At 45.7% G+C, this 26575-nt stretch overlaps 1 protein-coding gene across 3 annotated transcripts in view; it reads left to right on the plus strand.

Moving 5' to 3' along the window:
• ATR (ATR serine/threonine kinase) overlaps nucleotides 1-26575 on the plus strand; it is a 1676349-nt gene that overhangs the window by 443244 nt on the left and 1206530 nt on the right. For all 3 annotated transcript variants that reach the window (XM_069618270.1, XM_069618272.1, XM_069618271.1), the window contains exon 14: nucleotides 19962-20132. In XM_069618270.1, coding sequence (XP_069474371.1) covers nucleotides 19962-20132 — 171 coding nt within the window. The remainder of the gene's footprint in view (nucleotides 1-19961; nucleotides 20133-26575) is intronic.

Raw genomic sequence — 26575 nt, forward strand, 5'->3', positions numbered from 1 at the left:
GCGATATCTGGGTATACAACTGACAGATTCCTTGGAGTCAATGTATCAAACAAACTATCTTCCTCTCCTAGAGTCAATAAGGCAGTGGCTTAAAATACATAATTCTTTGGCAATATTGTGGATGGGAAGAATACATGTCATGAAAATTATGTTTCTTCCAAAGGTGTTGTATGTTTTTCAGGCATTACCGATAAAGGTCCCCCTGAAATTCTTTAAGACACTAAATAAGATGCTGAAGGACTATATTTGTCAGGGCAAGAAATCCAGGGTTTCATGGAAGCTAATGATGACATCCGTACAAAAGGCGTGGATGGGGGTACCAAACCTGCAATTATACTACCAGGCTGCCCAATTGCGGATCATTAGGGAATGATTTAAAGGGGACTTGGAAAAGATTTGGGTACACATGGGCAGAGCAGTAGTTCGTAAACCCCTGCAGGAAGTACTATGGTGTCCGAAACATGATAGACCCATTAATATATATAAATGTAATATAACTGCCCTGGTGGCGCAGGTATGGGATACTGTGGTGAAGCGATTGGAGGTTACTATGTTTCCCTCTCCTTTTACTCTGGGATTAGAACCGAAAGCATTTCAGAACTGGGAGGAAGCAGGATACTTGAAGATGGGTGACATGCTTGAAGGTCAGGAGATTAGATCATTCCTGCAATTCAAACAGGCGTTCAAGTTGAACGAAAAGGAAATTACGCCACTGTTTAATGATCAACAAGCGTTACGTACTGAGGGACGTATTCACATTTGAGAAATATATTTCATCAAATTCAGGCGATTGTCATATGGTTTGGGCTTTGTATAAGATAATTAATGAGAGTTCGAGTCAAATGGAATTGGGATACATGAAACTATGGGAGAAAGATATGGGTGTTTCTATGACAGAGACCCAGTGGCTGATGGTTTGGAAGGGAATCCCCAAACTGATGCGTGCACTTCAAATACAGGAAATGTGGGTGAAGATGCTGATACAATGGCACTTAACACCAGAGAAACTTTATAAGTATTATAAGAATGTGTCTGATAAATGTTGGTGGGGATGTAAAGAAAATGAAACATGTGTTCATATATGGTGGCAATGCCCGAAAATCAAAGATTACTGGGAAAAGGTGAATGAAGCAATGAAAGAGATTTTCGACTCTCAAGTATGCAGGGTCATAGGGGAAGGGATGTTAGATTTGGATAATGTTTTGAAGGTATTAACTGAAAAGAAACAAAAGAAAGCATATATGATACTGTCTGTGTGCGCAGTTTCTCTTATAACCTTAAAATGGAAACAACCTGTAGCCACAACAGAACACTAGTGGCTAATGAAAATTTGGCATTATGTCTCTTTGGAATGGGTTCTCGGGTCCTGTGAATATCCTGATCCGCGGGAGCTGCTGAACCCCACAGTCCCTCCCAAGTGTTTGGTCAACTACTGAAAGAACCAAAGCAGAAATCCCAACTCTTCCGCAGGTGGGAAAGGGGAAGTGGAGAAAATAACAAAATTACACATTTTTGTCTTCTGACTGGACATTAGAGAATCTGCAGAGGATGAGAGTATAATAGAATTAGTTTAACTCTTTACTCACACCCTCTACCCAACTCAGTAACTTTCAATACCTGTTTTTCCTCCACGAAAAGCCTGGAGGTGTCTCTGAAGGAATCCCATAAAATGCTAGGATTATTTCTCAATAAAGTTTCTGGAAAATCCTGTTTATTCTGAATCAATCGTTTTTTCAGAGAATTATAATGTTCAAAATAAATCTTGCAAAGGTTATTTGATTTGTGCTTGAATGAGCCCAACAGCTCTACATAGCCTTCTTTTTAAAAATAGAAATGACAAACTGTATTTGCTTCTTCCTGGCTTGATACTAAGATTTGAGTCTTTTGACTTCCTTTGTTTCTCTGAATTGATATTATCGAAAATGGCTTGTAACTACTTATGCAGACCTTATCAGATAAGTCTTGTTTGACTCTGCACTTGTTTAAACTCTGAAGTTTCTTGGGAGCACATGCACACGGGAACAAAAGACCCACAGTCTCTGTTGCGCAGACTCAGTCGGCAAATGTCCCAAGTAACGCTGCTCCCCTTCAGGCGCAGCCAAGTTAGAAGTGCGCATGCGCAGATGAATTGAAATGGAGACGCTTATCTCGGAAAGTCTTCAGCGCAATGTTTCTCTCAGAACTATATACACGCAATATAAAACAAAGTTTAACACATACAAATGAAAATTGACATGAGCGTAACCTCTCTGCAAGGTTCACAAGCAAATGAGAGACAGTTTTAACTTTAAATTCATTTTTTAGCGGTACTTCTCAGAGATTTTCCTTTAGGGGTCTGAACACTAATCTATGCTGCATGAAGAGGACACTGATCCTTTGAAACACTTGGAAACCCTCTATTTTGGGAGGGAGTTAGACGCAATTGAGCACTCTAGTACGTATCCAAATGCCAGGCAGAGATTGTTATGCTGATCTGGTACACAGTTATTAAAACAACTTGAAAACAGCTTATAAAGCAACTAAACTAACTAAATACCTAAACTAACTAAATAGTTGTTGTTTTGGTTGTATACTAATTGACCTTTTCACAATTGACCTCGCGAGAATTGACCTCAGGAGAATTGACCTAATTCAGAAGGTAATTTAGGACATATATGCGGGGGGAAACCCCCCCCGTAACCCTCCACCCAATCCAAAATCCCCCACAACCCCCCACCCAATCCCCTTATATTATTTAGAATCCAAAACCAACCCGATACATATATAAAATAACTAAAATAATATAAAGGTCAATTGTGCAGAAGGTCAATTAGGACCACTTTAATTCGGTCAATTGTAAAAGGTCAATTTGGGTAATACCGTTGTTTTAAACTTGCGCCTGGAAAAAAAACCATCTACTGTATTTTCTGACTAGATTTCTCAAATGGAAAAGAGAGCAGCACTCCCACCAGAATCTCTGCTTGTCTTGTCCCCCGCAGATTATTCTCCTGTTGAACCGGTTACCTGACTGAACTTCTGTTTTCAGAAGAATGGCCTCCAAATTAGGAGCTAATACTCACAGGAGAATGGCCACCAAATTAGGAGCTACTACTCACAGGACCTTCCCACTTGAGGAAGGAAGATGGAAGGCAGCTTGAGAAACTAGTATTCCTCCTATGTCTCAAAATTAACCAATCATGAATAGCTCTGTCCATTTGGACCAATCAGCAACTGGATACATCTCTACCATGATGCATTGGGTAAACATCACTCTGCAGTTAATAGTTAAGGGCCCAACCCAAGAAGAGTAGACAAATTAACCAAACCTTACCGAATTGCCTACCAGTTTACTAAATCTAATATTACTGCATATCTCCTAGTTAGCCCAGACCTGACATGGGTCACTTATGTGGTGCAGGGGGAACTGAAGAAATTTAAGAAAGATTGGGAACTTGCATTGGACTTTTTGCACAATTACTATCATGAAAACAAAGAATACGGATTTTGGACTTGTTTAATTAGAATCTTCACTATCTGGGTTATCAGCTATGTTTGTATTAAAGTAGTAGCTGACCAGGGTGGGCGAAGGAGGGGGGATTGGAGAAAAATGGTTGGGGGGGAGAATGTAGGGGGGGTGATTGTGTTGATTTGTGTATTTTTTTTTTTTTTATTACTTGTGTATGATCAAAGGAAATGATTTTTACAAGGATGAGTCAACGCAGAGCTCACCACGTATACTGCTACTATCTTGCAAGTAAGGTAGTTCGTGCAATCATTAACAGAGTGTTCGAAGTTGATTGCGTTTAAGTCGTACTGTTGAGGTCCAGAGGGTCTAAGTGTGTGACTTGTCATCTTTACATCTCGGATATTTCTTGCATAGTCGGGAGGGCCGAGATGTGATCCGCTGGATAAGCATGCTCTTTAGCATTTATTTTTGTAAAGGCCACTTCCAAGAGTTTGGAGGTAGCTACAGCCCAGCGTGTTTTTTCACCCGAGATGAGGCGGCACCACCATATGTCTTCTTCCACCAGAACAGAGTTGCCCCATAGGGGTTCCAAGTAAGCCAGGCGTTCAGCTTTGAGAATGTGACAGTTTAGTAGGAGATGACGAATTGACTCCGTAACACCCTCAACCTGACACAACCTGCACGTGGTTACCGCGGCCTGGTGTCATGATCTCTGCTTCCAAAAGGTCAGGGTTTTCCCAACTCCCTTGGAAGCAGATCCATAACCCAGGTTCCGAGTGCCAACCAGTCCCAATTGGGACCTTTTGGACCCAGTCCTGGCGCCAGTGGCACCAGGCTCATAAATATGCCCAGTCCCAGCGCTGGAAGCACCGGGCTCATAATGCTTGGGTGGACTTACCTGCAGCAGACCATGCTGCTTACTTGCCTGCCAGTTGAGCCTCTGATCCTCTTCTGTTTGGAACTACTTTTCCTGTTGGGTGGGGCAGGAGCCACTCCCTAGATTCAGAACACTGGAACTCTTCTGGAAAGCAGGAACTCTTTTCTTACCTAGGCGTGGCTGTGGAAGGAGACACCTAAGCACTACAGGAGGCTATTTAAACCACACCCGATGGATGAATCTTGCTTTGCGTTATTCTGCATCCTCTGCAGCAGAACGCTCATCGTGTCTTCTGCATCTGATCCTGGGCCTAAGGAAAAAGGCTTACCATCCTGAATCCAGTCTTCAGCAACACCTATAAAGACAAGAAAGAACAGGTTAGCATTACGGTCTTCAGTGACAGCTCTTCACTTACCTGGTCCATCGGCTGTCACCAACGCCTCGCGCTGCATTCCGGCATCTGAAAGACAAAGGCTTACCTACTCTTCGTGCGCTCCGGAGGTCTTCACACTGCATTCCGGCATCTGAAAGACAAAAGCTTACCAACTCTTCGCACGCTCCGGAGGCCTTCGGCGCTGCATCCCGCATATGAAAGACAAAACAAGGTGCGTTTAAAGACATTGGGGAACTTTAATACTCACGTGCCATTACTCCTTTCCACATCTAACCCAGTGGGTATTCCGGCACCCTGCAGCCGCTCCGAACTTGTACCTGCAAAATAAAAAGACAGTTAGAGCGCATCGTGAAGCAGGCAACAAGCGCTTACTTACGTGCTTCCAGGCGCTTCTATTCATCACACTGGCTCCATCTTCAACTCACTTCAGCCCGTCATCCGCCATCGCCGGAACCCTGCAAAACAAGAAACATCATTACTAAAGACTTTAAAGACATTAGAATTACTCGAAACTTACCGTTCGTGCAGTAAACGACGGACAGCAGTCCTCTGAAGTCAAGAGGCCTGCTCCCCTTATCCATTGAAGAAACTGGTTACAGCACCCTGCCCCGAGGCAGATGGAGAGCACGGCGTTCACTTACCTAAGGTGAGAGCCTTAACCTTTGGGGTTCTACAGGAGAAGAGAAAGGGAAGAAGAGAGAGACATTCAATAACCCAGTTCCTTAATCCCATATTTTCTATCTGCAGACATCTTACCCTTCGAGTCAGACATACAGTGCACAGAGGTCCAGCCCAAAGAGCCAGCCGTGTGTTACACATCACCTTTGAAGATACGGTATACGCCCAGTCAAGACCGGCGCCTCTACGGGAATCAGGTGAGCGTTACACCTGGTTTCTTAGCCTCATGATTTCTCTTGTATGGAGCAGGTTCAGTCTTGCTCTTAGGAAGAAAGTTTGTAGCTTTTTGTTTGGAAATTTTTCACAGTAGGCCAGAGGTGATTTGAGCCTGTTGTATGTCGGTGGCAGGTGATTTAAAAATTTGATCGCTCTGGCTTGCTCACCTGTAGAGATCCAGTCTTGGTTTTTCAATTTTTGTGACACTCTTTGTGGGTTGTTTTTCAGGTCCTCTGTAGGGCAAGCCACTTCATGTCGATTTTTTTCTTGACAGGAGATCCACTTCTTGATCTCCGAGCATTTTGTCGATTCCAGCTCCTTATTGATAATATTGAAAATTGGGAGTCCGTTTTGAATGAGAGTCTTTCTGAAGATAGCCAGAGAGGCGACGGCGACCGTTGCTTCCAGCGAGAGTAATCCCAACTCTCTTCTGATGGCTGCGATAGGAATAGAGTTCGGGAGACCCAAAGTTGTTTTCCAAATGTAGCCCTCTAGCTTAGGCCAAATTGAGCTGGGCATGTTGATCGTGGCCTCCATACCATATGTGAGTGCCGGGACTACTTTCCCCTTATAGAAGTTGATTGTGGGATTCCAGGAAAATTTGCCAAACTTGCGATCGATCATCTTCATTTGCGAGGTTAGATTTTTCGCTTTCTCCCAAAGATGCAGTTGCATTTTAGTTTCCTTGGATGACCCATCGATGTAAGTTCCCAAGTATTTAAAATGGGGAACAACTTCAATACGGCAATTGTTCACTGACCAAGAATACAGTGTTTTTTTTGCTCTTGGATTGTTGGCAAAGATCATAATTTTTGTCTTAGCGTTGTTTATCGCGAGGTTGTTGACGGCCATGTAGACTGCCAAGTTGTCGCGTTGGCGTTGAAGACCTATTTGCGTCTGGTCCAAGAGGATCATGTCGTCAGCGTAGAGGATCCGGGACAGCACGGTGCTGCCCAGCTTTGGCGGAAAGCTGCGAACCGTTGTTTCGGATTCTTGGATGTCTCCCAGAAAAGCTACGAAGAGTGCAGGCGCCAACGGGCAGCCCTGTTTCACTCCTCTTTCTGCAGGAATTGCATTTGTAAGAGAGCCTTGTTTGTTCAAGCGGACACATAGAGTGGTCTTAGAATGGAGAGCTATGATCGGTTGAAGGATGTTATCTGGGTAGCTCCATCCCTGTAGCTTTTTCCATAGACGCGTTCTGTCGACTCTGTCGAAAGCCTGCGACGGGTCTATAAAGGCTACGTAGGTAGTTGGTGCCCCCCGCTTTATCTTGGCCTTAATAATGCTGAGAATGAGGATGTTCACTCCCGTCCCGCCGTTCTTCTTGAAGCCCGTCTGGAATCGGTCTTCACAAGGTGCGGTTTTGGCCCAGCGCCGAAAGTGGTCGAGAAGAAGCGTAGCGAACAGTTTACCCATGATATCTAGTAGGGCTATTGGCCTATAGTTGGCAGGATCGTCTCTGCTTCCCTTTTTGAAGATCGGGATCACAACGGCTTCCGTCCATGACGATCGTATCAGTCTGGTTGCTCTGCAATGCGCGAACAGGAGACTGATAAAATCTGTCCACTCAGCAGTATGTTTTTTTAAGTCCGTATTCGTAAGCCCATCAGGTCCTGGAGCTCTCGATGTTTTGAGCTTTTGAATACAGTCAAAGATGTCAGCTTTTTTCGAGACATCAACCCATGGGCTTTGGTTCGGTTCTGGGTCTGGGGTTTCAGTTGTAGATGGAGTAGCGAAGAGCTTAGTGAAGAAATCAACCCAGGTGGCTGCCTGAACGGCATTGATCATGTTGGCTCTTGTCGCCTTGCGAGGTGTTGATCAGGGCCCAGAAGTCATCAGATTTTTTCGATGCCAGCGTTCTCATCATGTTTTCTGCGTCGATTTGGTATAATGTGGCCCTCCGTAGTCTTATCCATGATTTATAGCTTTTCTTTTCTTTTGCCCACATTTCCCAGCCCAGAATGGTGTTCTCGGCTTTGGCAGTACACTTCATTTTTCTCAGATCCTTCTTCTTTTCTGCTATGACTTTGTCATAGGGGTGGTTGAAAGTACCGTTAGGCTTCTGACCCTTCTTCTGGCTAGACTTGTATTTAGTTAGAAGGGGGATGTAGTTGGGTCTCCGGAGTAGGTCGTCCGGTGTAATATCGTCCTCACTGGTGATATATTGTCGAGTCATCGCTCTGACGCTGGCAGCCGTCAGGCGAAGGCGCATATGCTGGGGATTTGCTTCCACTGACAATGTATAGGAGGGGTTTTCTTGAGCAGTGGAGGACCAGGTAAGGGTGAGCCAGTCTTTGGTCCATGCCGCGTTTATGTATGTTCCTGGCCGACATCAGTTTCATCCAGGCCTCTCCTCTCATTTCCGTTGATACAGCAGCTGCTGGTTTCGGCAAAGCTCCTTTTGGATGGGGACAATTGGCGTTCAAGTCTCCACAAATTATGAAATGGTCAATTTTCCACTCGATAACAATTGTGTCGATAGTTTCAACCATGGATTGGCAGAAGGCTGTAGGCGACGTCCTTTGCGGGTTCCAGTATACAGTTACGATTGCCAAGTTGGTCACCGACCATTGGTTTGATGGTTCCATAAGGTGTGTCCATTCGATGGCAGATGACAGATGCCAGTAGCCTGTAGGATCTCACAATGGTACTGGCAATCCTTAAATTGTTTTCACGGCGATGAGTAGGCCTGCCGAGGGGCGCCCTAGAAGGCCCCTAACCGCCGGGGCAGTCTCAATCTCAAATCCATCCATGGATGGTTTCTCTAGGAGCCACGTCTCTTGCAGACATAGAATATCAAAGCGGCTCAAGTCTTCACTGTTGGGATCCGTTAAGTGGGCATGCCCTCTGGTGTTCCATGAGGCTAGTGACAACGACTTTTTGAGAGATGGAGGTCTGGCTCCGTTAGACGATTGCTATTTACTCCTGCTCGTGGAAAGGGCTCCTTTTAGCCAGTGCCATGGGCCAGTTGAAGACGGGTCTTTGTTGAGATTAACCGGAGCAGCCAGAGATCCGGTAGCTGGCAGTTGATTCATGCTATTTGTGTAGCTGTTAAGTCTTCTTCGTGGGTGGGAGTTGTCTCGTTTCCTTTCGCTTCTTTGCTGCCCGTAGTGTCTTGAGGTAGAGTGGACCGACGGGCTATACCTGGATCTATTATGAGGACCTCGCGGTAAAAAGACCTCTGGTTCGTCAGCCGAGTATTTGCGACGATCGTTCGTGTCTGGTCTCCTCTTGTGGGACTGCGACTCCGTTTGGCTCGGTATTCTTCGTACTTCCTCACGACGTGCCCTTCCCCTGTCAGGACTCACCCTGAAATGGGCTTTTAGCTCCTCTCTGCGAGTGTATTGGTGATCTGGTGAAGTTCGTTTATCTTTTGTTATAGTGCATGAGTGATCGCCCTCAGTGCCTTTATTTGTTGATGAAGCTGAGCTTTTTATCTCCGATAGGAGAAAACCGGCTGATTTTAGTTCGGATTCAGCTCTCCGAGTTAGGTGTTGGATTGCGTCTGGTTTAATGTGCAGATATGCTTTCGCCTTATTATCTTTATGATAAGGTTCGATTAGTTCAAAGTCATCTGTTCTCAAGGTCTTTAGCTCAGAGGTGGATGCTGTAATTTGTAGCACCGTTCTTCGATTGAGCACCATATATTTATCTCTATTTGAGATCTGTTCAATTTTGAATATTTGAGTGTTTTCCCCATTTCTGCCAGGAGCTTTTATTTTTCCTGGAGCTCGGGAGAGTGGCAGATATTGTGCCGGCCGGTTTCCATGGGCAGATTCAATTGGAGAAGTCGTTTGTCATTTGGGTGCTAGTAAAGATCTTGTTGGCGACGAAGAATCATCGTCCAGTGTGGGTTGCTGATGTGAGAGCCCTTCTCCTTTTCGAGTTTTTGCGAGATGTTGAGGTGCTGGCTTCTCCGGAGAAGTTATTTTCAGCCGTGGTTCTGTGTTTGCGCTATCCTGCCTGTGCCTCAGATCCGTGTGGCTGACTCGGTCCAAATGCTGAGGAGCGTTGGTATCGAGGCTAGGATCGTTTGTGCTTTTGGGGGAAAGGGTTAGATCTATCGGGTGGGCAGCAGACATGGACGCTGGGGCTGAAGTGGCGGTGTCCTTCCTTGAGGTAGTTTTCAGTGTGGACGGAGTGTCGCCTGCATTGCAGTAATGTCTATTTGAAGGATTTGGTCGCTCTTTTTCAGCTAGTTAAGAGCTTTTTTCTCTGGCTCCGGCTTTTGCGAATGGCCAGCGTTATTGGCAATCGTGGTAGTGCTCTTCGTGCATGGTCTATTTAAGGTTGGTACAAGATTCATTTTGTATTGGAAAATGGGAGCAAGCTCCTCGTTCCCTTTTGCACTCGCCGTCTGTGTTGATTTGGATTCTTGCCGCCCCAATGGCACGGGGTCTGGGCTTGTGGCAGCCGTACCATAAGCTGGCTCGAGATTGGATCTGAATTTATGTGTTTCTGCAATATCGTATTTCAAGTCGATGGCCGTTATGAAACCTTCCAGATATGACAGCTTTGATTGAATAATTGCCAAAGTTGCTGTGTTATCTCTCGAGGCGTCGCCTATGGCCTCGTAGAGTTTGCAAAATGGGGCCATAGCAATTGTAATGGCTGACATTATCGTAGTCATGTCTCGCTTATGGTTCGGCGAGTCCTTTAGTGACGATTTTTTAAACACAGTTTGACTTCCCTTTTTTGTTGGAGAGTCTCTACTGTCTGATTGTAGGAAGCTTGAAATTGAATGCCGCCGTTCAGGTAGAGAGCACCCTGCCTCTGGGAGATTGAAGGTCCTTGGCGAAGAGTTCCATGGTTCGTGGCTTGTGACTGATTGTAGTACTGGAGCAGTTGGATAGAGTTGAAGGGAAGGCCGGGCGTTAGGTGTGGCCACGTGGGCTTTAGTCCAAGGTTGAGGGCTCAAACTTTTGTTGGCCGGGTATGCTTTGGGCTGTAGTAAGTCCAGAATATCCAGCATTCCCTGCTGGTGCGTTCGCGCTTCTGTTAGCGAAGAATCCCTTGTGGTTCTAGTTGCCAGAGCCTCTGGGTTTGACGATGTCAAAACTTGGGCTGTTTGGTGTTGACTACGAGTCTCGTTGACTTGTGAGTTGGTCCCGCCCCCTTTAGGCTGTAATTGCTCCGCAGTGGTCATTATTGGAAGTTCAGGTTGAGCAGTGAAAAATATGTCGGTACATATTTCTTGTTATTGTTGGCCTGGCAAGTCGCCTATCTTGTCCGTTGGGTCAGATTGATTTCCAGGAAGTGGGGGTGTGCTGATTTCCTCAACAGGCTGCCGATAAGGGAGTTCTGGGGACATATTGGGGACAGATTGATTCTCAGGAAGTGAAGGTGTGGTGATTTCCTCAGCTGGCTGCCGGTGAGGGAGTTCTGGGGACATTGCATTCCTGTTTGGTGATTGAGACAGTAATGTTTTCCTGCATTTGGCCGAGGGTGGAGTCTCATCCAGTGCCTCTAGAATTTCAGCGTCTGAAAGTTCAGAATCGTTAGATAGTTTACGCTTTCCTTGTAATTTAAAGAAGTTCATGAGAGCGTTGGAGAGGAGCGGGTTGGGAAGCAGGCGTTTCCCAATAGACCGTTTTTTGAGAGGCGATAGTGAGGCCGAACCTTTGCCTAATTTGATTTCTTTTATTTTCGGCTCTTTTTTTTTTGAACAGTGGTTTTATCCGCAGAACAATGGGCTGGGTGAAGTTTGGATTTGGACTTCCCTCTTTTGGAATATTGGGTTCTTTTCTTACAATTCCCTGTGTTCACTTTGATGTTCAGGGTAGATGCCTTAGGCTGATGATCGCCGTCATGGTCCGAGTTTGATGTGGAACTGACGTTGTGAATGTGGGCATCTCGATCTAGGTCCAGGTCCTCGGTCTCCTCTTGTACCGGATCCAGGGCCCGGGACACCGGTGCAGCAGACGGAGGCAAGTTTGGCTTAACAGATGTCTTCGATGGAATTGGAAGGGGAGTGGATAGAGCTAGAAACGCTACTTTGGCCACTTGAGCAGCCCTCCCTCCTGCAAGTCGTTATGCACCAAAGCCAATGTGGTTTGTTGTGACATTGATCTCGTTTGGCCTTCCTGTAGTTCGGTTGCGAAGGCGTGTTTGGGGCAGTTTTCCTGGTCCTGGTTACAGGTCTTGGTCGTCAGTGTGGAATCCACTTCTAACTGTGCCTGTGCATTCGCTTGAAGTAACAGCCGGTTGGTGGAGGCGGACTGCAGGTGGAGTGTCACGCCGATGTGGCCCCCAGCTGTGCCGAGCAGTTCCGCTGGGGATATCAAATCGGCGTCTTCTGCCACGGACCCCGCCCTCAGACCTGCCGTGAGGGATCCTCCGATCCGCTCGACGGTATGGTCACTCGCCGAGGCAGTACCGGGGCGGGGGGCATTGGCATGAGGCGCCAACTGGGCTGGTTGTGACGGTATGCGTCCCCCATCCTCCGAGTCATGCCGCCCGGGCGCCCTGGCAAGGGAGGAGAGAGCCCGGGAGTCTTTGGATGAGTTGAGGAGTTGACAGTTCAAAAAGGCATCAGGCGGACTCACTGGCGGACTCACTGTCCTAAGTGTGGGGCAAAGGCTCAGTGCAGAGGGAGAGTTGAGTGTGACCAGGGGATTTCTTTTCACATGGCTGCGTAGTTTGCGTGAGTCAAGATCGTCCTCCATAATAAACGCAAGTTATAGCGCTAGCGCCGCCTCTCTCACCTCGTAATCAGGTTGCTCCCTGAATAGGACGGTGGCCAGCAGGTTGACAGCAAGTTGACGATGTTGAAGCTCGTGGACCAGCGACCAGTGCGGACTGGTGCAGACTGGTACTCTGCACGGTACTCCGCGCGCGCTCCGCGCTGAGGAAGAGTTTTATAGCCAGTAGAGCCTGTTTTTCTTAAAGAAACAGGTAAAAAAAGCAGAAGCAGCAGCTCAGAGAAACACGTCCTTCTCCTCCGGTGCAGACTGGTACTCTGCACGGTACTCCGATTTGTGTATTATTGTTAGTATTTTAAAAAAAAAAGAATTGTGTTCAGATGATGAAGCCAGCCGTTGACGTAGAGTATCTCCTAGGGCTAATTATTCAAGAAAATGGGGGGGGCAAGCGGCTATTCTGGAACCTATAGAGGGACCTGTGTGCACCCCCTTATTCCTTTAGAGTCAATGCTCAGTGTGCTAGAGTATTCCATAGCCTTACTGCGCTTGATGTCGTAGTTATGACAAAGGGCCAGGTTGGCCGGTGCATATACTTCATTCTAAAAGCAATGTGGGTACATAATGCCACTCAGGTTGGAGGGGACAACCCCAATAGTGTTGGAACATACTTCACTTTATGAGTACAAGGACATATAATGGTTGCAGTTTGACAATAAGCAAGGGAGACTGAGTTCATAAAAACACATTGAATTCGTGCTCCGTGTGCAGGCCAGTGCTCACTAGTCTGTGTTTACATATCCTTCTTGCTGCTGTAGTTGTAGTTCTCGGTCACCTCCTCTTGCCCTTGGCGGCACAATGTCAATAGATGAGAAGCCGGGTATGCCAGTGCTGGGCAAGGGGATACTTGGTGTCTTGTGATCCCGATAGATTGAGGTGCTCTCTGATCCTGGTACGTAGCTCTCTGATGGTGCTGCCTATATATTTGAGCCCACAAACACATACACCACAAATTTAAAGCAGCAGTTTATAAGATGTATGATTGTGTGCTGGTTGATGATGCCAAAGTCAATCATGTTGGTGGAATGAGCGTATGGACACATAGTAGTACAAGTCCCAAATTTATGGAATCCTTTAGTTCTGACTGCAGCCTGTTGGCTCGCGCTATGGGTGTAGGTGCCAGGAATGAGGGGCTTAGCATTTTCTTAAGTGTGGTTGATTTTCTTTAAAGAAAAAAGTGCCACCTCTGGGACCCATGTTTTGATCGCAGTCTATCCGGAGTATGTGCCAGTGCCTCTTGATTGCTTTTTGTAGCCTGTAGCTGTCTTGACTATATTTAGTGACAAATCTTGTTGTATTCTCATCAGTGTTCTTGGTTCTAACCCTAGCTGTCAAAAGGGTCACTGTCAATTTCTATTGATATCGTGTTCAGCCTTAGAAACAATATCAGTAGGATAACCTCTGGACATGAATCTTTCAGTAATTCACATTCCTTCTCAAAGGCTCATTCTTTCAATTGCATCGCGCTCTTATGAATTCTCCCTTAGGGATATTTAGAATCACACTCTTCTTGCGACATCTGCTTGCGTGGAGTATTGAGTTGACCTCAGTGCATTTGCTAAAGGTCTGAGTATCCAGATTACCTTCAATTACATATATGTGAATGTCCAGCAATTCAATTGTTGTATTGCTGTATTTACATGTTAGATGGATGCCAAAGGTGCTTGCGTTGAGTTATCTGTTAAACTCATCCAATTCTTCTTCTGTCCCTGACCAAATTAGGATGATGTCATCAAAGTACCAAAAACCATTTCACAATTTTCTTTTTGTGTATCTTGTGGGAAAGGGCATGCAGTCTTTCAAAGTTGATCTTTAAGAAGGGTTGTATGAGACCTGTCTTGAGTTCTTCTAGTAATAAGCCCTCATTGAACAATAATTGCACAATGCCGAAGAGCGCACTTAGTGCTGGGGTGGTGAACATTTTGATAATAGAGGCTGGGACCGCATTGTCCATGTAAGCGGTACGTTTGAGATGGGCATGTGAAGAGGGGTGGAAGGTTGGTCCAAGCAGAGATGGTGCGGGAGGGTTTGGAAAGCGGATCTTTGTCCAACTTGGAGGTGCCGATGAAAGGTCTGATTTTGATCATTTGTGTATGAAGAAGGTACTGATTCTGCCACATTTCAAGTTGTGAAGCGGCGCCACAGGGTTGGGTGTGGGCTTGGTGCCGAGCTAGACTAATTTGAATAAGACTTCACTCCCATTAGAGGCTTCCTCGATTATGTAGTTGTAGTTATCAGTCTTAGTCTTGGAGCTCACGTGTCTGTGTTGAGGGAGGTCAGATCCTCCAGCAGATCATGCAAGCTGCCGTTTGTGAGCCACGACTTTCCAAAGATCTGATTGAGCATTTATCAGAAGCATGCTTGGGTGTGTACCACAGGTTGGGTGCTTTGGCTTTGTCATAGGTAGCCTTTAGGGGTGGGTGGGCATCGACTACCTCCTTACCGGAGTCATTGATTTCAAAAGGGCTGTGGCATCCACTGCGATGAGGAATGTCATGAAGGTTGCCTCTAGGGTACCTACTGGGACGTTTTTGGAAACTGGGAGTTTTAGCCTGGCCTCAAATGTGCAGTGGATTTTGCGATAAGAGTAGAGGGATGGCATGGTTGGTATGGTCATTAGGGTCAATGCTGTAAATAAGCGGGAGGAGGCACTGACCAGGAGAAGTGTATGGCCTTTGACGTGTGTGCGGAAGAGTAGGATTTCTTTGCAGTCCTGGGATTTGGTCAGAAAGAGTATTGAGTTACCAGGATGTGTTGCTGGTTAAGACTCTGAGACATTGAAATAAAAGAGAATTATGTTTTTAGAGAATGAAATTATTACCAAGGAGAGATGTTAAAGTCGCCACTCCTCTGAGGTAGCCTGTCGATGAGGTGAAAGGTGACCAAATCATTGTGCCTCAAGCTCAACATGCACTTGAGGGATTTGAAAGAACAGTTTGTGACTTTCAGGATTACCATAGAGGGCCAGTCGATGTTATGGCCGACTGCTACCCCACCTCTGAATTTCGTTATGTGGTTAGTATGTTGGATACGCTGAAGGGGTGCTGAAGATGTGAGATGAGATGGGTATGAACCGGGTTTCAGTTATAAAAAGGAATTTGTGATCGTTGTAGGATATGAGGCTAGAAATGTTGGTGCAAGCAACTGAAGAGCAGTTGTTAATTGATATAAAAGGGCGAGTGTGAGTAGTTGGAGCATGTTGTAGATAGTCATAGGGGTTGTTGAGGTATGTCAAGGTAGCAGTACGGGGTAGCCTTTGGCGTTTGGCTGTGCACAACTTGATGAGGATAGGCTGTGGTAGGAGATGAATGGTGATGTCTAGCTGGTGTGGGCGAGGCTGAATAACTGTCCTTTGGACCGATCAGGCCCGAACAGGGAAGGTCGTAGAGTTTTTTTTTTGTCCTTGCTGAGGACGCCTAAGGAGGACTGGTGGAATAGGTGGTTGGTGGGGCAGCAGAGTGGCAGGGTCTGGTCATACTATTTGAGATATATAAATTAGGTTTTTACAAACCCTTGATTTAAAACTATATTTGAAATGCTTGCAGTAGCAGCACTTTGGGAGGATCTCTGCCAGACAATTCATCAAGCATTGACAAATCAGTAGCTTTTGGCTGCAGTATGTTGAGTGCAGCCTCAAATACTCAAATATACATCATGCCGTGACATACAGAGAAATGCAATTCACATCATTACAAGTGATAATACTCAAAAAAGTACTTAGCACAAAACAGGTACACACTTCAGACAAAGTTGGAGCATAAGAAATATTGTTGTCCATAGCCACAGACATCTGGGACTCTTTTGAATTAGAAAGCCTGGGCAACTAGGGCCACCACAATGTTCAGTATCAAGATTGACATGCTATCACGAACACTTCTATCCAACTGATCAGTTACCTTGGCAGCAGGCTTTTCAGCAGACTTCAATCCCTTCTTTCTTAAGTGTATGCGGTTGGAGTATAGGTAGGGACGATCCTGTACAGCCGTCACCTTGCTAGCCCACCTTAATATACAGGCAAAGCACGGTGGAGTTCAGAAGAAAACCCGAAACTGAGGGGAAAAGCCAGCGGAACAAAAACCAAGTGGTCAGGAAGAAACTCCAGCAACCAGGTGTAGAAGCGATTCCAGCCAGTTCAATGGTAAGTAAGAGAACAGCGATCAAGAAACTAAGGAACAGGCGTTAAGTAGGAAGGGCGAGTAATGATGAAAGAAAACTGGAACATGAAATCAGAAGGCAGACAAAGGATTGGGGGTGGATTCTTAGAGGTTGCAAGTAAGAGTTCCAGAATTTGGAAAGCAAGGTAAGTAAAGTTTGCACAAGTTCCTTTCCCAATTCTACCACTCTAGGGGAAGCCCAGGGATGGAATCCTTGACAAGGCCACCACCGAACTTAGCCCGGCAAGGGAGAGATAGGGTTAGGTCTTGATGCCCATACAAACCTTTGGCGGGGGGTAAGAATATGTATGCAAACAGCCCGATTAATACGATTTCTTCAGCAACCAATTCAGTAGTTTCTGAATCCACTGGGCCAGCTTACTTCTAGGCTTGGTCAGGTCGATGGAAGCCCGGGAGCCGCTGGTGTAGCAGTTACTTTTAGCGTTTGGGTTCTGTCTGTCTACTCAGGGTTCTGAGACTGGACAACTGGACACCCTTGGAATAATAGGATGAAGACCACAATGGAGCAGGTGGTCTCAGGAAACCTCTACGACACGAAGAAGGCGAGTTGCAGCGGGAGTCAACACGATCAGGGGCGACAGGTTATCTGTGTGCTTAGAACAATGGAGCAGTCCCTGCAGAGGTTCTCTTGGTTCACAAAGGATTAAACTGCAGGGCACTGTGGAACTGCCATTTTACAGTATATTGTACTCTAAATGGCATTGTGTGAAAAAATGAAAAAGTGCAGAAATAAAAAGTAAAAACATGGTAGATAAATATCTGCTGCATGAGCCCAACCTGGATACATAATGTCTGCAATAATAAAGTCGAAAATGAAAAGGTTATAGGGACACAGCATATCCCATCCCCACTTCACAGTAAGGTGATGTGCACAGTTTAAAAATAACAAGAATTGCACTAAAAGAGACTCGGTTTTCCAGCCTTATAGCCTTAGGAACTGATCAGTCACCCCATAAAATATGAGCAAATGCAATGTAAGTACATCGGAGTGCTTTACTTGCCCCCAAAAAGTCTGGTCAAAATGTAGACAATAGCACAAAGATAGGCTGTCCCACTGAAGTCTATGGAAGGAAAGCTGCACAAATGGCACCTTTCCTAACTGTCTAAAATGTTCTGTCCTGTCCAACAGCAGCTCTAATCTACATATTCAACAGGCTTTTCTACAAAACTGGGGAAGGGGGCAATGACTGATTTGACGCACTGTAAGTCGTTCATGTTAGGGGCCCCATTTTAGGCAGTAGAGGGGAAGAGTGGCAGTAATGCTGATATGGCCATCTTTTCCAGCACATTGCCGCTCTCTCGGGTGAGAGGAAAAGGGGACATTTGTATGCCCTTCGGTGGTGGGCTAAAATGCTATTCATAACGAAAAACAATGAGGGCATTACAATTTTAAAAGAGAAGTTGTAACATTAAGCGGTGGATGATTTATAATTTTGGAAAATATTGCCTTTTGCACATGCACCTAAATCTTTGGGGAATGACGTATGAGTTATGAAGAACATTCCTTTCGGACATCTTTTTGAGTCATTTTGACTTTTTGCTTGATTTGTTTTTTGTGATGCCTTGGTTATTTTTTCCATACCAAGTTCCCCCCGGATCTATCTATGGACATGGCTTTTTTATGTTTCTGGCACTTTGTATATTCTTATGCCTCCCCACCAGATCCCTCTCCCCTCAAAGGAGAACTTTGCCACAAAGCCGTTCCCGAGTCTATCTGGGCAAGTAATCTTTTCCATACAATTATTCTGGTTCTGGGTTGTGGCAGTGAACCCTAAAATTATGACTGCAAGTTGTAGTGGTTTTAGCTCTCAGGATGGAGTCTGTATCAGTTTTAAATGCACTAGTCAGGAAACTGTATTTTGTAGGTTTAGTGTGATCGGGTGGAGACTGGGAATAACCATTTTGGGTCATTTCTGATGCGAGCTCCAACCAGGAGCTCACAAACGGGTTTGAGTGGTTGTGAGACTGTCTGACATCCTCTTGAAATCTACACCCCTTGAATTTGTCCTGAGAAGGTGTCCACAAACGTGTGTGTGGCATCCAGCACTGTTTGGATGTGGCCAATACATTGACTGGTGCACTAGTGTGTGATTAAAGGTTAGTTAGACCTTACTCTTCCTCCATATTTGTGCTCTGCTGACATCCAGAGCTTGCTTGTGCTGCTTGACTACTGATTTAGCCCACTGCATCCTTGAGGAAACCTGCTACTGCTGCCTGCTTTCTTTGATGATTAAACAGTCTGTCCTCCCAGCATGGAGATCTCCAGTGGTGTGGCCTGCTGCACAACCACAACTTGTGATCCCTGCTAATTTGACTATGCCGCTATAGTACTTCCTCTGACAAGAAGCCTTTGAAACAACTGTTTTTCATCTCATCTCATTTCTCCAGCATTGGGTCTTGCATAGATTCACATGCTGTTGAATACTCCCTGGCATAAAGCTTGGATTACTTGGTAATAATGCATTTTCAATGGAAATACAAGAAACTACACCCACATTAGTGTTGTATTAGACTCATCTTTGGGTAGTTTACATTTAGCCAATGTACCTCTGCTAGCTCCACCTCTGGAGGCCCTTTTCAGAATATTGTAATGCATGTAAAAGTGCAAAGCTGAGTCTCATGAGGGACAGGCGGAAGGGTCACATGTGAATCTGTGAAAGATACCAGTGCTGAAGAACAGGAGTTACAGGTAAGTTACTTAATTCTTCTCCAGCATTGGTTCTTTCCCAGATTATAAAGTAGTCAAACGCTTATTGACCGGGAGGAGGAATTTAGCTCACCTCAGAGTTACAGCCTTCAGAAGATTGCCTGTCTGAATTTGGATTCCGCTGCCATCTTTTTGTCGATGCAGAATAATCTGGTTGAAAGTATGCAGAGACCTCCACGTCACCACTCCACAATTGTGCAACAGCAGCACTCTGGTTAAGAGAGCTGTAGTAGAAGTGGCAGCGATTGTGGAATGTGCTTTTGGCTGAACAGGAAGTGGGCTTCTAGCCTGGTGATGGAAAAAAGCAATGCATGCTGACAGCCATCTGGAGATGGAGGCTTTGGAGAGGCCTTTTTCAGTACTATTGGGTCCGAAGGCAATGAATAGCCCTTTGTGCAATTCACATAGTTAGTGTAATTCTTGGGGCCTATGGGCTTCATTGAAAGTCAATTTGGACTTTATGAACATTAATATGTCCTTCTGTGGACACGTTTTCTGTGTAGTTTCTAGATTTCTAAAAGTTACTCTTACAAGTAGTATTTGTAGTTATTATTTTGCACAACCTTATTACAAAGAATATATTTATTTATAGATATATTGTGTGGACCTTCCCTTATTATGTGTTTCATCAAAAGTGTGGGCTATACCTTTAAAGCATCCTTCACATTCTGGAGTGTTACCTTGAATGCTCAGCCATACTAGCTCTTTTTGAGCCAGAATAGGTTAAAATATCTGTCTAAGAACAATCACACTAAAAGTCTTCCATTTTAGTTTCTAGTAGAATCTCTTCACTCCAGTCAGAGGGCAGCACTAAACAGCACCCCAGGTCAGAGCAACGAGACGCAAAAGCAAGAAGTGGCTCATCGCAGGGAGGTGGCTCTGGACATCTTATCTGAAATCGCCAGCGTCTTCGATTTCCCAGATCTCAATCGCTTTCTCACGGTAAGTGAAAAGAAGGCCATATCATTGAGAGTTGGAGACCACTTTTTACTGTTTAGCTTCCAGTGCAGAGCCCCTATTCATTACACTGATTTTCTGATTGCATGCAATAGCCTGGAGGAGGCTTCTTCATATGTTTCTGATTAGGTCCATCTTTTCCTCTTGTGGCATGCATAATCATATCACCTGGGGAATAGAGGGGCATCTACCTAGGGCTTTTGCTTTGGAATCTATTTCTTCTCGGCTTTGTAAAGGGTTCCTACTTCATGCAATTTACTTTTTTCTTCAAAGAAGTGCTTCAAAGTATTACAAACTGCTTTCATGTGTGGCCAAGAATAGTTAGCTGGAGACAGTCACACATGGTGGATGTGAAAATAGTTGCTGTAAGAAGCTTTGGTGGAGGGTTGGGGGCTGAGGTTTGTTGTAGTTTCTTAAGATGAGGGGCACAAGGGGTGCATGGTGTCCTGCTGAAGAAGCATTAAAAACCAATAGTACGCTCTGTTTCAGTTTAAGATTACATTTCATAAGAAGGTAAAATCCTGTAACTACAAGTAACTGTTTCTAGCTTTGATTTTATCTTTTCATTAAATGAATCAAATGGAGTAGAGTTGTCCATTGTTTACAAAGGATATTTGCTATTGAGGTACGAATTCTTAAACATGCATTAAACACCATACAACAGATGAGGACAACGACAACAGTCGGTGTGGGGTTGGGGGGGTGGTGCAAAAAAGGGAAGTGTGGAATGCAGTCCTGTCCTGGTGACCCTTAGGGACCACTTGCACTTAAAAAAAAAAAAAAAAGCACGTTTCCAGAAAATTCAAAAGTGTTTTTCACAGATAACTTTGGTGATGTTGGTGCTGGTATTTGTTTATGTAATGATACAATGCTTTGTATCATTACTATTATAAAGGACTTTGTATATTTTTATAAATGTAAAATTGAGTTTATTTTAAAATGTTTTTATTGATGCATTTGTGACACTAACAGCCCACAAGGCACATGTTAAGCATACAAATTGCAATGTTTCAACGAGATAATAACGATGCGGTTTTATTAAGCAAATGTCACAACTAACAGTGGTAAGATAACAAATATTAAACAGGTAACAAAGGCTTGCATACCTACCATAACCGCCTTGACAGTGTTCCATATCAGGTAACAACTTGGATTTGACAGTTTGATTGGACAGTCAGAGTAGTCGCAATCTGATTTTAGGGTGGTGTGGGCGGGAACCTAGGTGTTTTATCAGTTCACTGGGACAGGTAGATTTAGCAGTGGGGTTGCATTCAAGGTGGTTTATTGTCTGAAGGATGAAACATTGCTATAGCCAGCATCCTCCAGGCTTCAAAGTTAGTGACAATGTCTTAATTGTGTATATGCATCACACCAAGCCACGCTTTTGTTTCAGCTTCGGACCAGGTCTCAATGTCCCTGCGCCATGCTGCATATTGTGGGCCTTGTTTTATTTTCCACGACATGGCCGGGTGCCGTTTAGCAAGTATGCAAGCAAGGTCCATAAGTCTAGTCACATGTTTGTATTTGCTAGGTCTGGGGTAGATGACGAATATGCAAAAAACAAGGGGGGGTCCTGTGAGTCCCAATGCAGGACATTGATTCCGCTTACATGTCTGGGGTTGCTGTTGGTACTCTTGTTCAGAAAAGAATTTCCTAGCATTTTGGTGCTGGCCTGCCCCTAGGCAGGACAAAGACTGATATGTTGTGGATATTTCTCTTCTGTGAAAGGGATAGTGAGCTAAAAAATCTGTTTGAGACGCCCCGTGACTTAGGCCGGTAGAGCGACTCCCAGAACCCCCCCGTTTTGCATATTAAAAAGTAACTTTAGGCCTCAACCTAAGGTACAACAGTAATCCAGACGTGGACCCCTTGCTCACAGTTTTTATAGAGGCAAAGCTCCACCTCACTGATGAGGCCCAGCCAGGCCGAAACACGTGTCTGGGGTTTCTTTTGGTTCTCTTGGTCAGAAGAGAATTGCCTAGCATTTTGGTGCTGGACTGCCCCAGTACAGGACAAAGACTGATATGATGTGGATATTTCTCTTCTTTGAAAGGGATAGTGAGCTAAAAAAGTTGGTTGACACTCCCTGCGACTGAGGCCAGTAGAGAGACTCACAGAATCCCCCTGTTTTGCACGTAGATGCCTAATAAACATTCAGGCGCATTCCATTAATAGGGAACAATTCCAGCGCCTGTTCAGGCCCGTTTGACGTAGGAGCAGAGGACCTTTGCTTTGCTGCATTTCCACAGCATGTGTATTAGGTCAGCATCTTCCTGATTATACCAGGGGCTGGTCGACCGGGCATTGGTGTTGAATTTGGCCACTCTACACTTGTGGTCATGTATGTGCGGTGGAGCGCATTTACCTGGGGTTACATTCTTTATGAAAGGTAAGGCCAACTTCCATTGTTTGTCTGCGGTGTCAGGACCAACCTCTGCCTCCCAACGTGACCTTAACTTAGTGTCACAGACACTGGTCTTATCCAGCAGGCATTCATACAGTCTAGAAACAGGCTTCCAACCATCACCCAGAGCATACATCAGGGCTAGAAAAGTGTCCTCCTGCGGTTCAGTGGGCCATTCTTCCCAGTTAGTTCTAGCAACTTTCGTTACCCTCGTATACCTCCGAAATTGGCCCTCGGGAACGCCTCCCTGATGTGTCAGGCTGTCCAAGTCCCTGAACTTTACATTCTTATACATGTCGCCCCAGGTGTATATTCCCATTGTCTCCCAGTGCCCAAATCTTCCGCCTGTGTCCATACATCAGCCATCACTGGGACATTTGGTGAGAAGTGGTGCCGTGAAGGAATTAGTTTAAGGGTTTTAGCCCACGTCTGCCTGCCTTAGTTCACAATCAGGGGTTGGGGGTTAATGCGGTTATCCGGGAGCTAAAAGATCTCTTTGAGATGAGCAGGTCTCACCAGTGTTTCATATGACAGCCACTTACCGACAAAGCTAAGTTGCGCAGCCAAGTCATAGAGCTCCAGTTTGGGCAGCTGCACTCCAACATCTTTATAAGGAAGGCACAATGTGCTAAGTGCCAGCCTATGCCTTTTAGGGCCCCATTGAAAATCTCAAAGGAGGGCGTCAAGAGAGCGTAAAAATACAGGTCGTGGACGTTTGTCCTTCCGAAACGTGTGTACAGTTTCACAATCATCTTCACTAATGCTACCCTACCCATAAGAGAGAACGGCAGGTTGGACCAGAACGTCATTGACTTCGTCACACCTTCTACAACCTTGAGTGTGTTGTGCGTGTGTGTGTGTGCCCATGGGTGTGTGTGTGTGTGTGTGTGTGATCTGAATTCCCAAGTACCTGAAGGAGTGCGTCTCCCAGTGCACTCCCTTATTGGGCAGCGAGGCCCCGTCTCTCCCGTGCAGCCTTGCCAACGGGAAGAGACAAGATTTCTTTTTGCTGAAAGAGATTCCGGACGGTGCCGCAAAGTCGTCAAGGACTTCCAGTACGATGGGTAGATTATGTCATGGCTTGCATAAGTAAAGTAGAAGATCGTATGCATATAACAATATGAGGTGCGAGGACCCACCTATGTTTATGACCGCCTTAATGTACACTTGACCTATTGATACCGCTTTTGGCTGTAACGCTAATATATTAAGCATGGGTGAGAGTGGGCACCCCTGCCGTTTCCCCCTCTGTATGTTCTCCGGTTCCGATATTTGTTTTCTCGACTTCACTCTTGCTGTTGGGGAGTTGTACAGTAACATCAAAGTTCTCTCCGAACCTGAACCCCTGTAATGCAGCAACCTTCCATTCCCAATACACTGCGTTAAAGGCCTTGACGGCATATAGAGATGCCACCACACAGTGGTTGGTGCGGGAATTGGTTACATTGATGATATGCTGTCGTCGGCAGAGATTAAGGGTGGTGTTACGGCTAGGTACAAACCCGGTTTGGTCAGCGTGTATCGGAGTGGGAATAGATTTACGGAGATGAAGGACAGTATGGTTGTGAGTATTTTCATATCATAGTTAAGCATGGTTAGGGGCGATAAGAGTCACACCACTCAGTGGGTTTCCTAGGTTTTGGAATGGGTATCACCAGCGTTTCGCGCAAGGTGGCTGGAAACATGTCAGAGTCATATGCCGCCTCAAAGACTTTTAGAAGCACCGGGGCCAAGGTGGAGCAATATGCCTTGTAAAATTCAGCCGGAAGGCCATCGCTTCCCGGCACTTTGGTACTGGAGAGGGAGGCAATCACCTCACCAATATCTTTCACTGTAATAGGTTGATCAAGGAAGGATATTTGGTCAATGGAGAGCTTCATGAGTCGGATCGACGAAACTGCCTCAGCTATGTCAGCAAGAGGTATTTAGGCTTCATGCTTGTATAGTTGGGTGTAATAAGTAGCAAAAGTGTCATTAATGGCCGTCAGGGACCGCCACAGGACACAGCATTCATCATGAATCGCCGTAATCAAGGTCCTGGGTGGTTCGTGTTTGCATAGCCAAGCCAGCAATCTTCCAGATGTATCCCCTTCTGCGTACGTCCGGGCTATTTGTGCGGTGTAATCAAACTTGGATAGCCTCTCCCAGGGCTGCCGGCTGTTAGCCAGGTTTTAGGGCCTCCATAGTAGTTATCTCTTTTTCAAGTGACTCTACTTCCACCCGCAGTTTCCTGCAGATGCCCCCGGCACTGAATAACCTCTCCTCCGACAACCCCTTCATTGTTTCCCAGATCAACTGCCAACTATTTACGCTGCCAATGTTGTTTTTCATGAAATGTATTACGGTTTCACTCAGTTTCCTCAAAAAGAGGGTCCCTCAGGTTGTCTGTGGGCATGCGTCATGTGGGGATGGGGGTTCTAGGGTTTCCGAGTTCCCATGTGAGGACAAGGGGCGCGTAGTCAGACACTGTGCGGCCCATCTATTCTGCACATGTGAATTCAGGTAGATGCCCCGTTCCTACAAAAAATGTGTCTATTCTGGTATGCAGTTTGTGGGGGAGGGGTCAGTAGAAGCAGTATCACCTAACTCCCAGTTGTTGTTCCCTCCAAACATCTACCAAGTCCAGGTCAGATAGCGCAGCATTCAGGGTAGTGGTGGCCAGCTCGAGGGGGAGAGGTTTTGTCTAGTGTTCGGATATGTGCCGGGATCATATGATTTGGGAAATAGGAGTTCACATCCTTGTCTAGTTCTAGCAGTAGCTGAAAGGGCAGGCTTCCATCCAGCCATATGAACACTTCTCTCGTAAATTTAGAAAATGGGGCTCCATAGTCTGCCACCCCTCGTGCCCTCCAACCCTGCCAGTGGTTAACAAGCTTGTCTTGGTCTTCTGGCAGTAGGTGAGTTTCTGGAGTAGGGCTATGTCTATTCTCTTCCTACGCAGGTAAGATTTAACCCTGTTCCTGGGTATGTAGGACCCCAGGCCCTGCATATTCCAAGTCAGTAATTTAAGGTGCGTCATGGCCAGGGTATATACGGTATTGTCTCGGCAATGCTTGTGCAGTTGCTGCATAAGGTGGCACCGCATCAAGTAGCACGCCACAGGCATTATGTTGTATGCAGTCTCCTACCCACAACAAGCATATGTGTCATAGTTGAGTAGGGCCAAGATCAGCCTCTCCCATAGATCCCTCACCTGCCAACCGTATTGCTTTACATAGCCAAAAAACATAAACGATACAAAGAAAACCTAACAAGAACAGGCGACCCCCAAACTGGGGGTGCGAACAATGCCCAACAGACGTACAATGTTCGAGCGCATCCACTTCCCTGGTATATCAGTTACACACCTCTGTGTAGGAATGTTCATTAATTTAAATTCGGGTACTGTCCCGCTCAGTCAGCCACATTACAACCGCACCCCAATGACTTTGCCTGCCCACATTGTGAGCACCTGTCTCATGCACGGGATAGGCAATCTTGTAGAACTTCATTGATCAAGGTGGAATTGTCCTCTGGCTGCTGTAAGCAGGGGACCTAATCCGTATTCCGTTGGTCATCTGTGTCTGCCTTAGACTCTAAGTGAGGTTTCAACCACTTGTTCGCTGTCTCTGGGGTTTCGCAGAAAAGAGCACTCACAGTGCCAGCTATGAGTATGTATTTGAGCCCTAGTTGGCAGAGCCTTGCTTTGATGGTACACAAACCTGTTCCTTTGCTGCTGCACCATGGGTGTGTAGTCGGGTCGATGGTGATCATTGAGCTGCCCTTCTGGATCCTCCTGCCTTCTCTGGAAAATTGAAGGATCACTTCCCGACCCCAGTAATTCAAAATTCTGGCTATCACCGGACGTGGATGAGAGCCTGGCGGGGGCTTTTTCTGAAGCGGGTAATGAGCTTGTTCGACAGCAAAGCCCTGTGATAGGTTCCGAGGGCCTATTTCCTGTAGCAGTAGGTTTTCTACTTCGGTGGTAGGGTCATGTCACTCCGTTCCCTCTGGCAGCCCCAACACCCTTATGTTATTTCTTTGG

This window comes from Ambystoma mexicanum, chromosome 10, assembly GCF_040938575.1.
Source record: "Ambystoma mexicanum isolate Mex_15411 chromosome 10, UKY_AmexF1_1, whole genome shotgun sequence".
Classification (NCBI taxonomy): Eukaryota; Metazoa; Chordata; class Amphibia; order Caudata; family Ambystomatidae; genus Ambystoma; species Ambystoma mexicanum.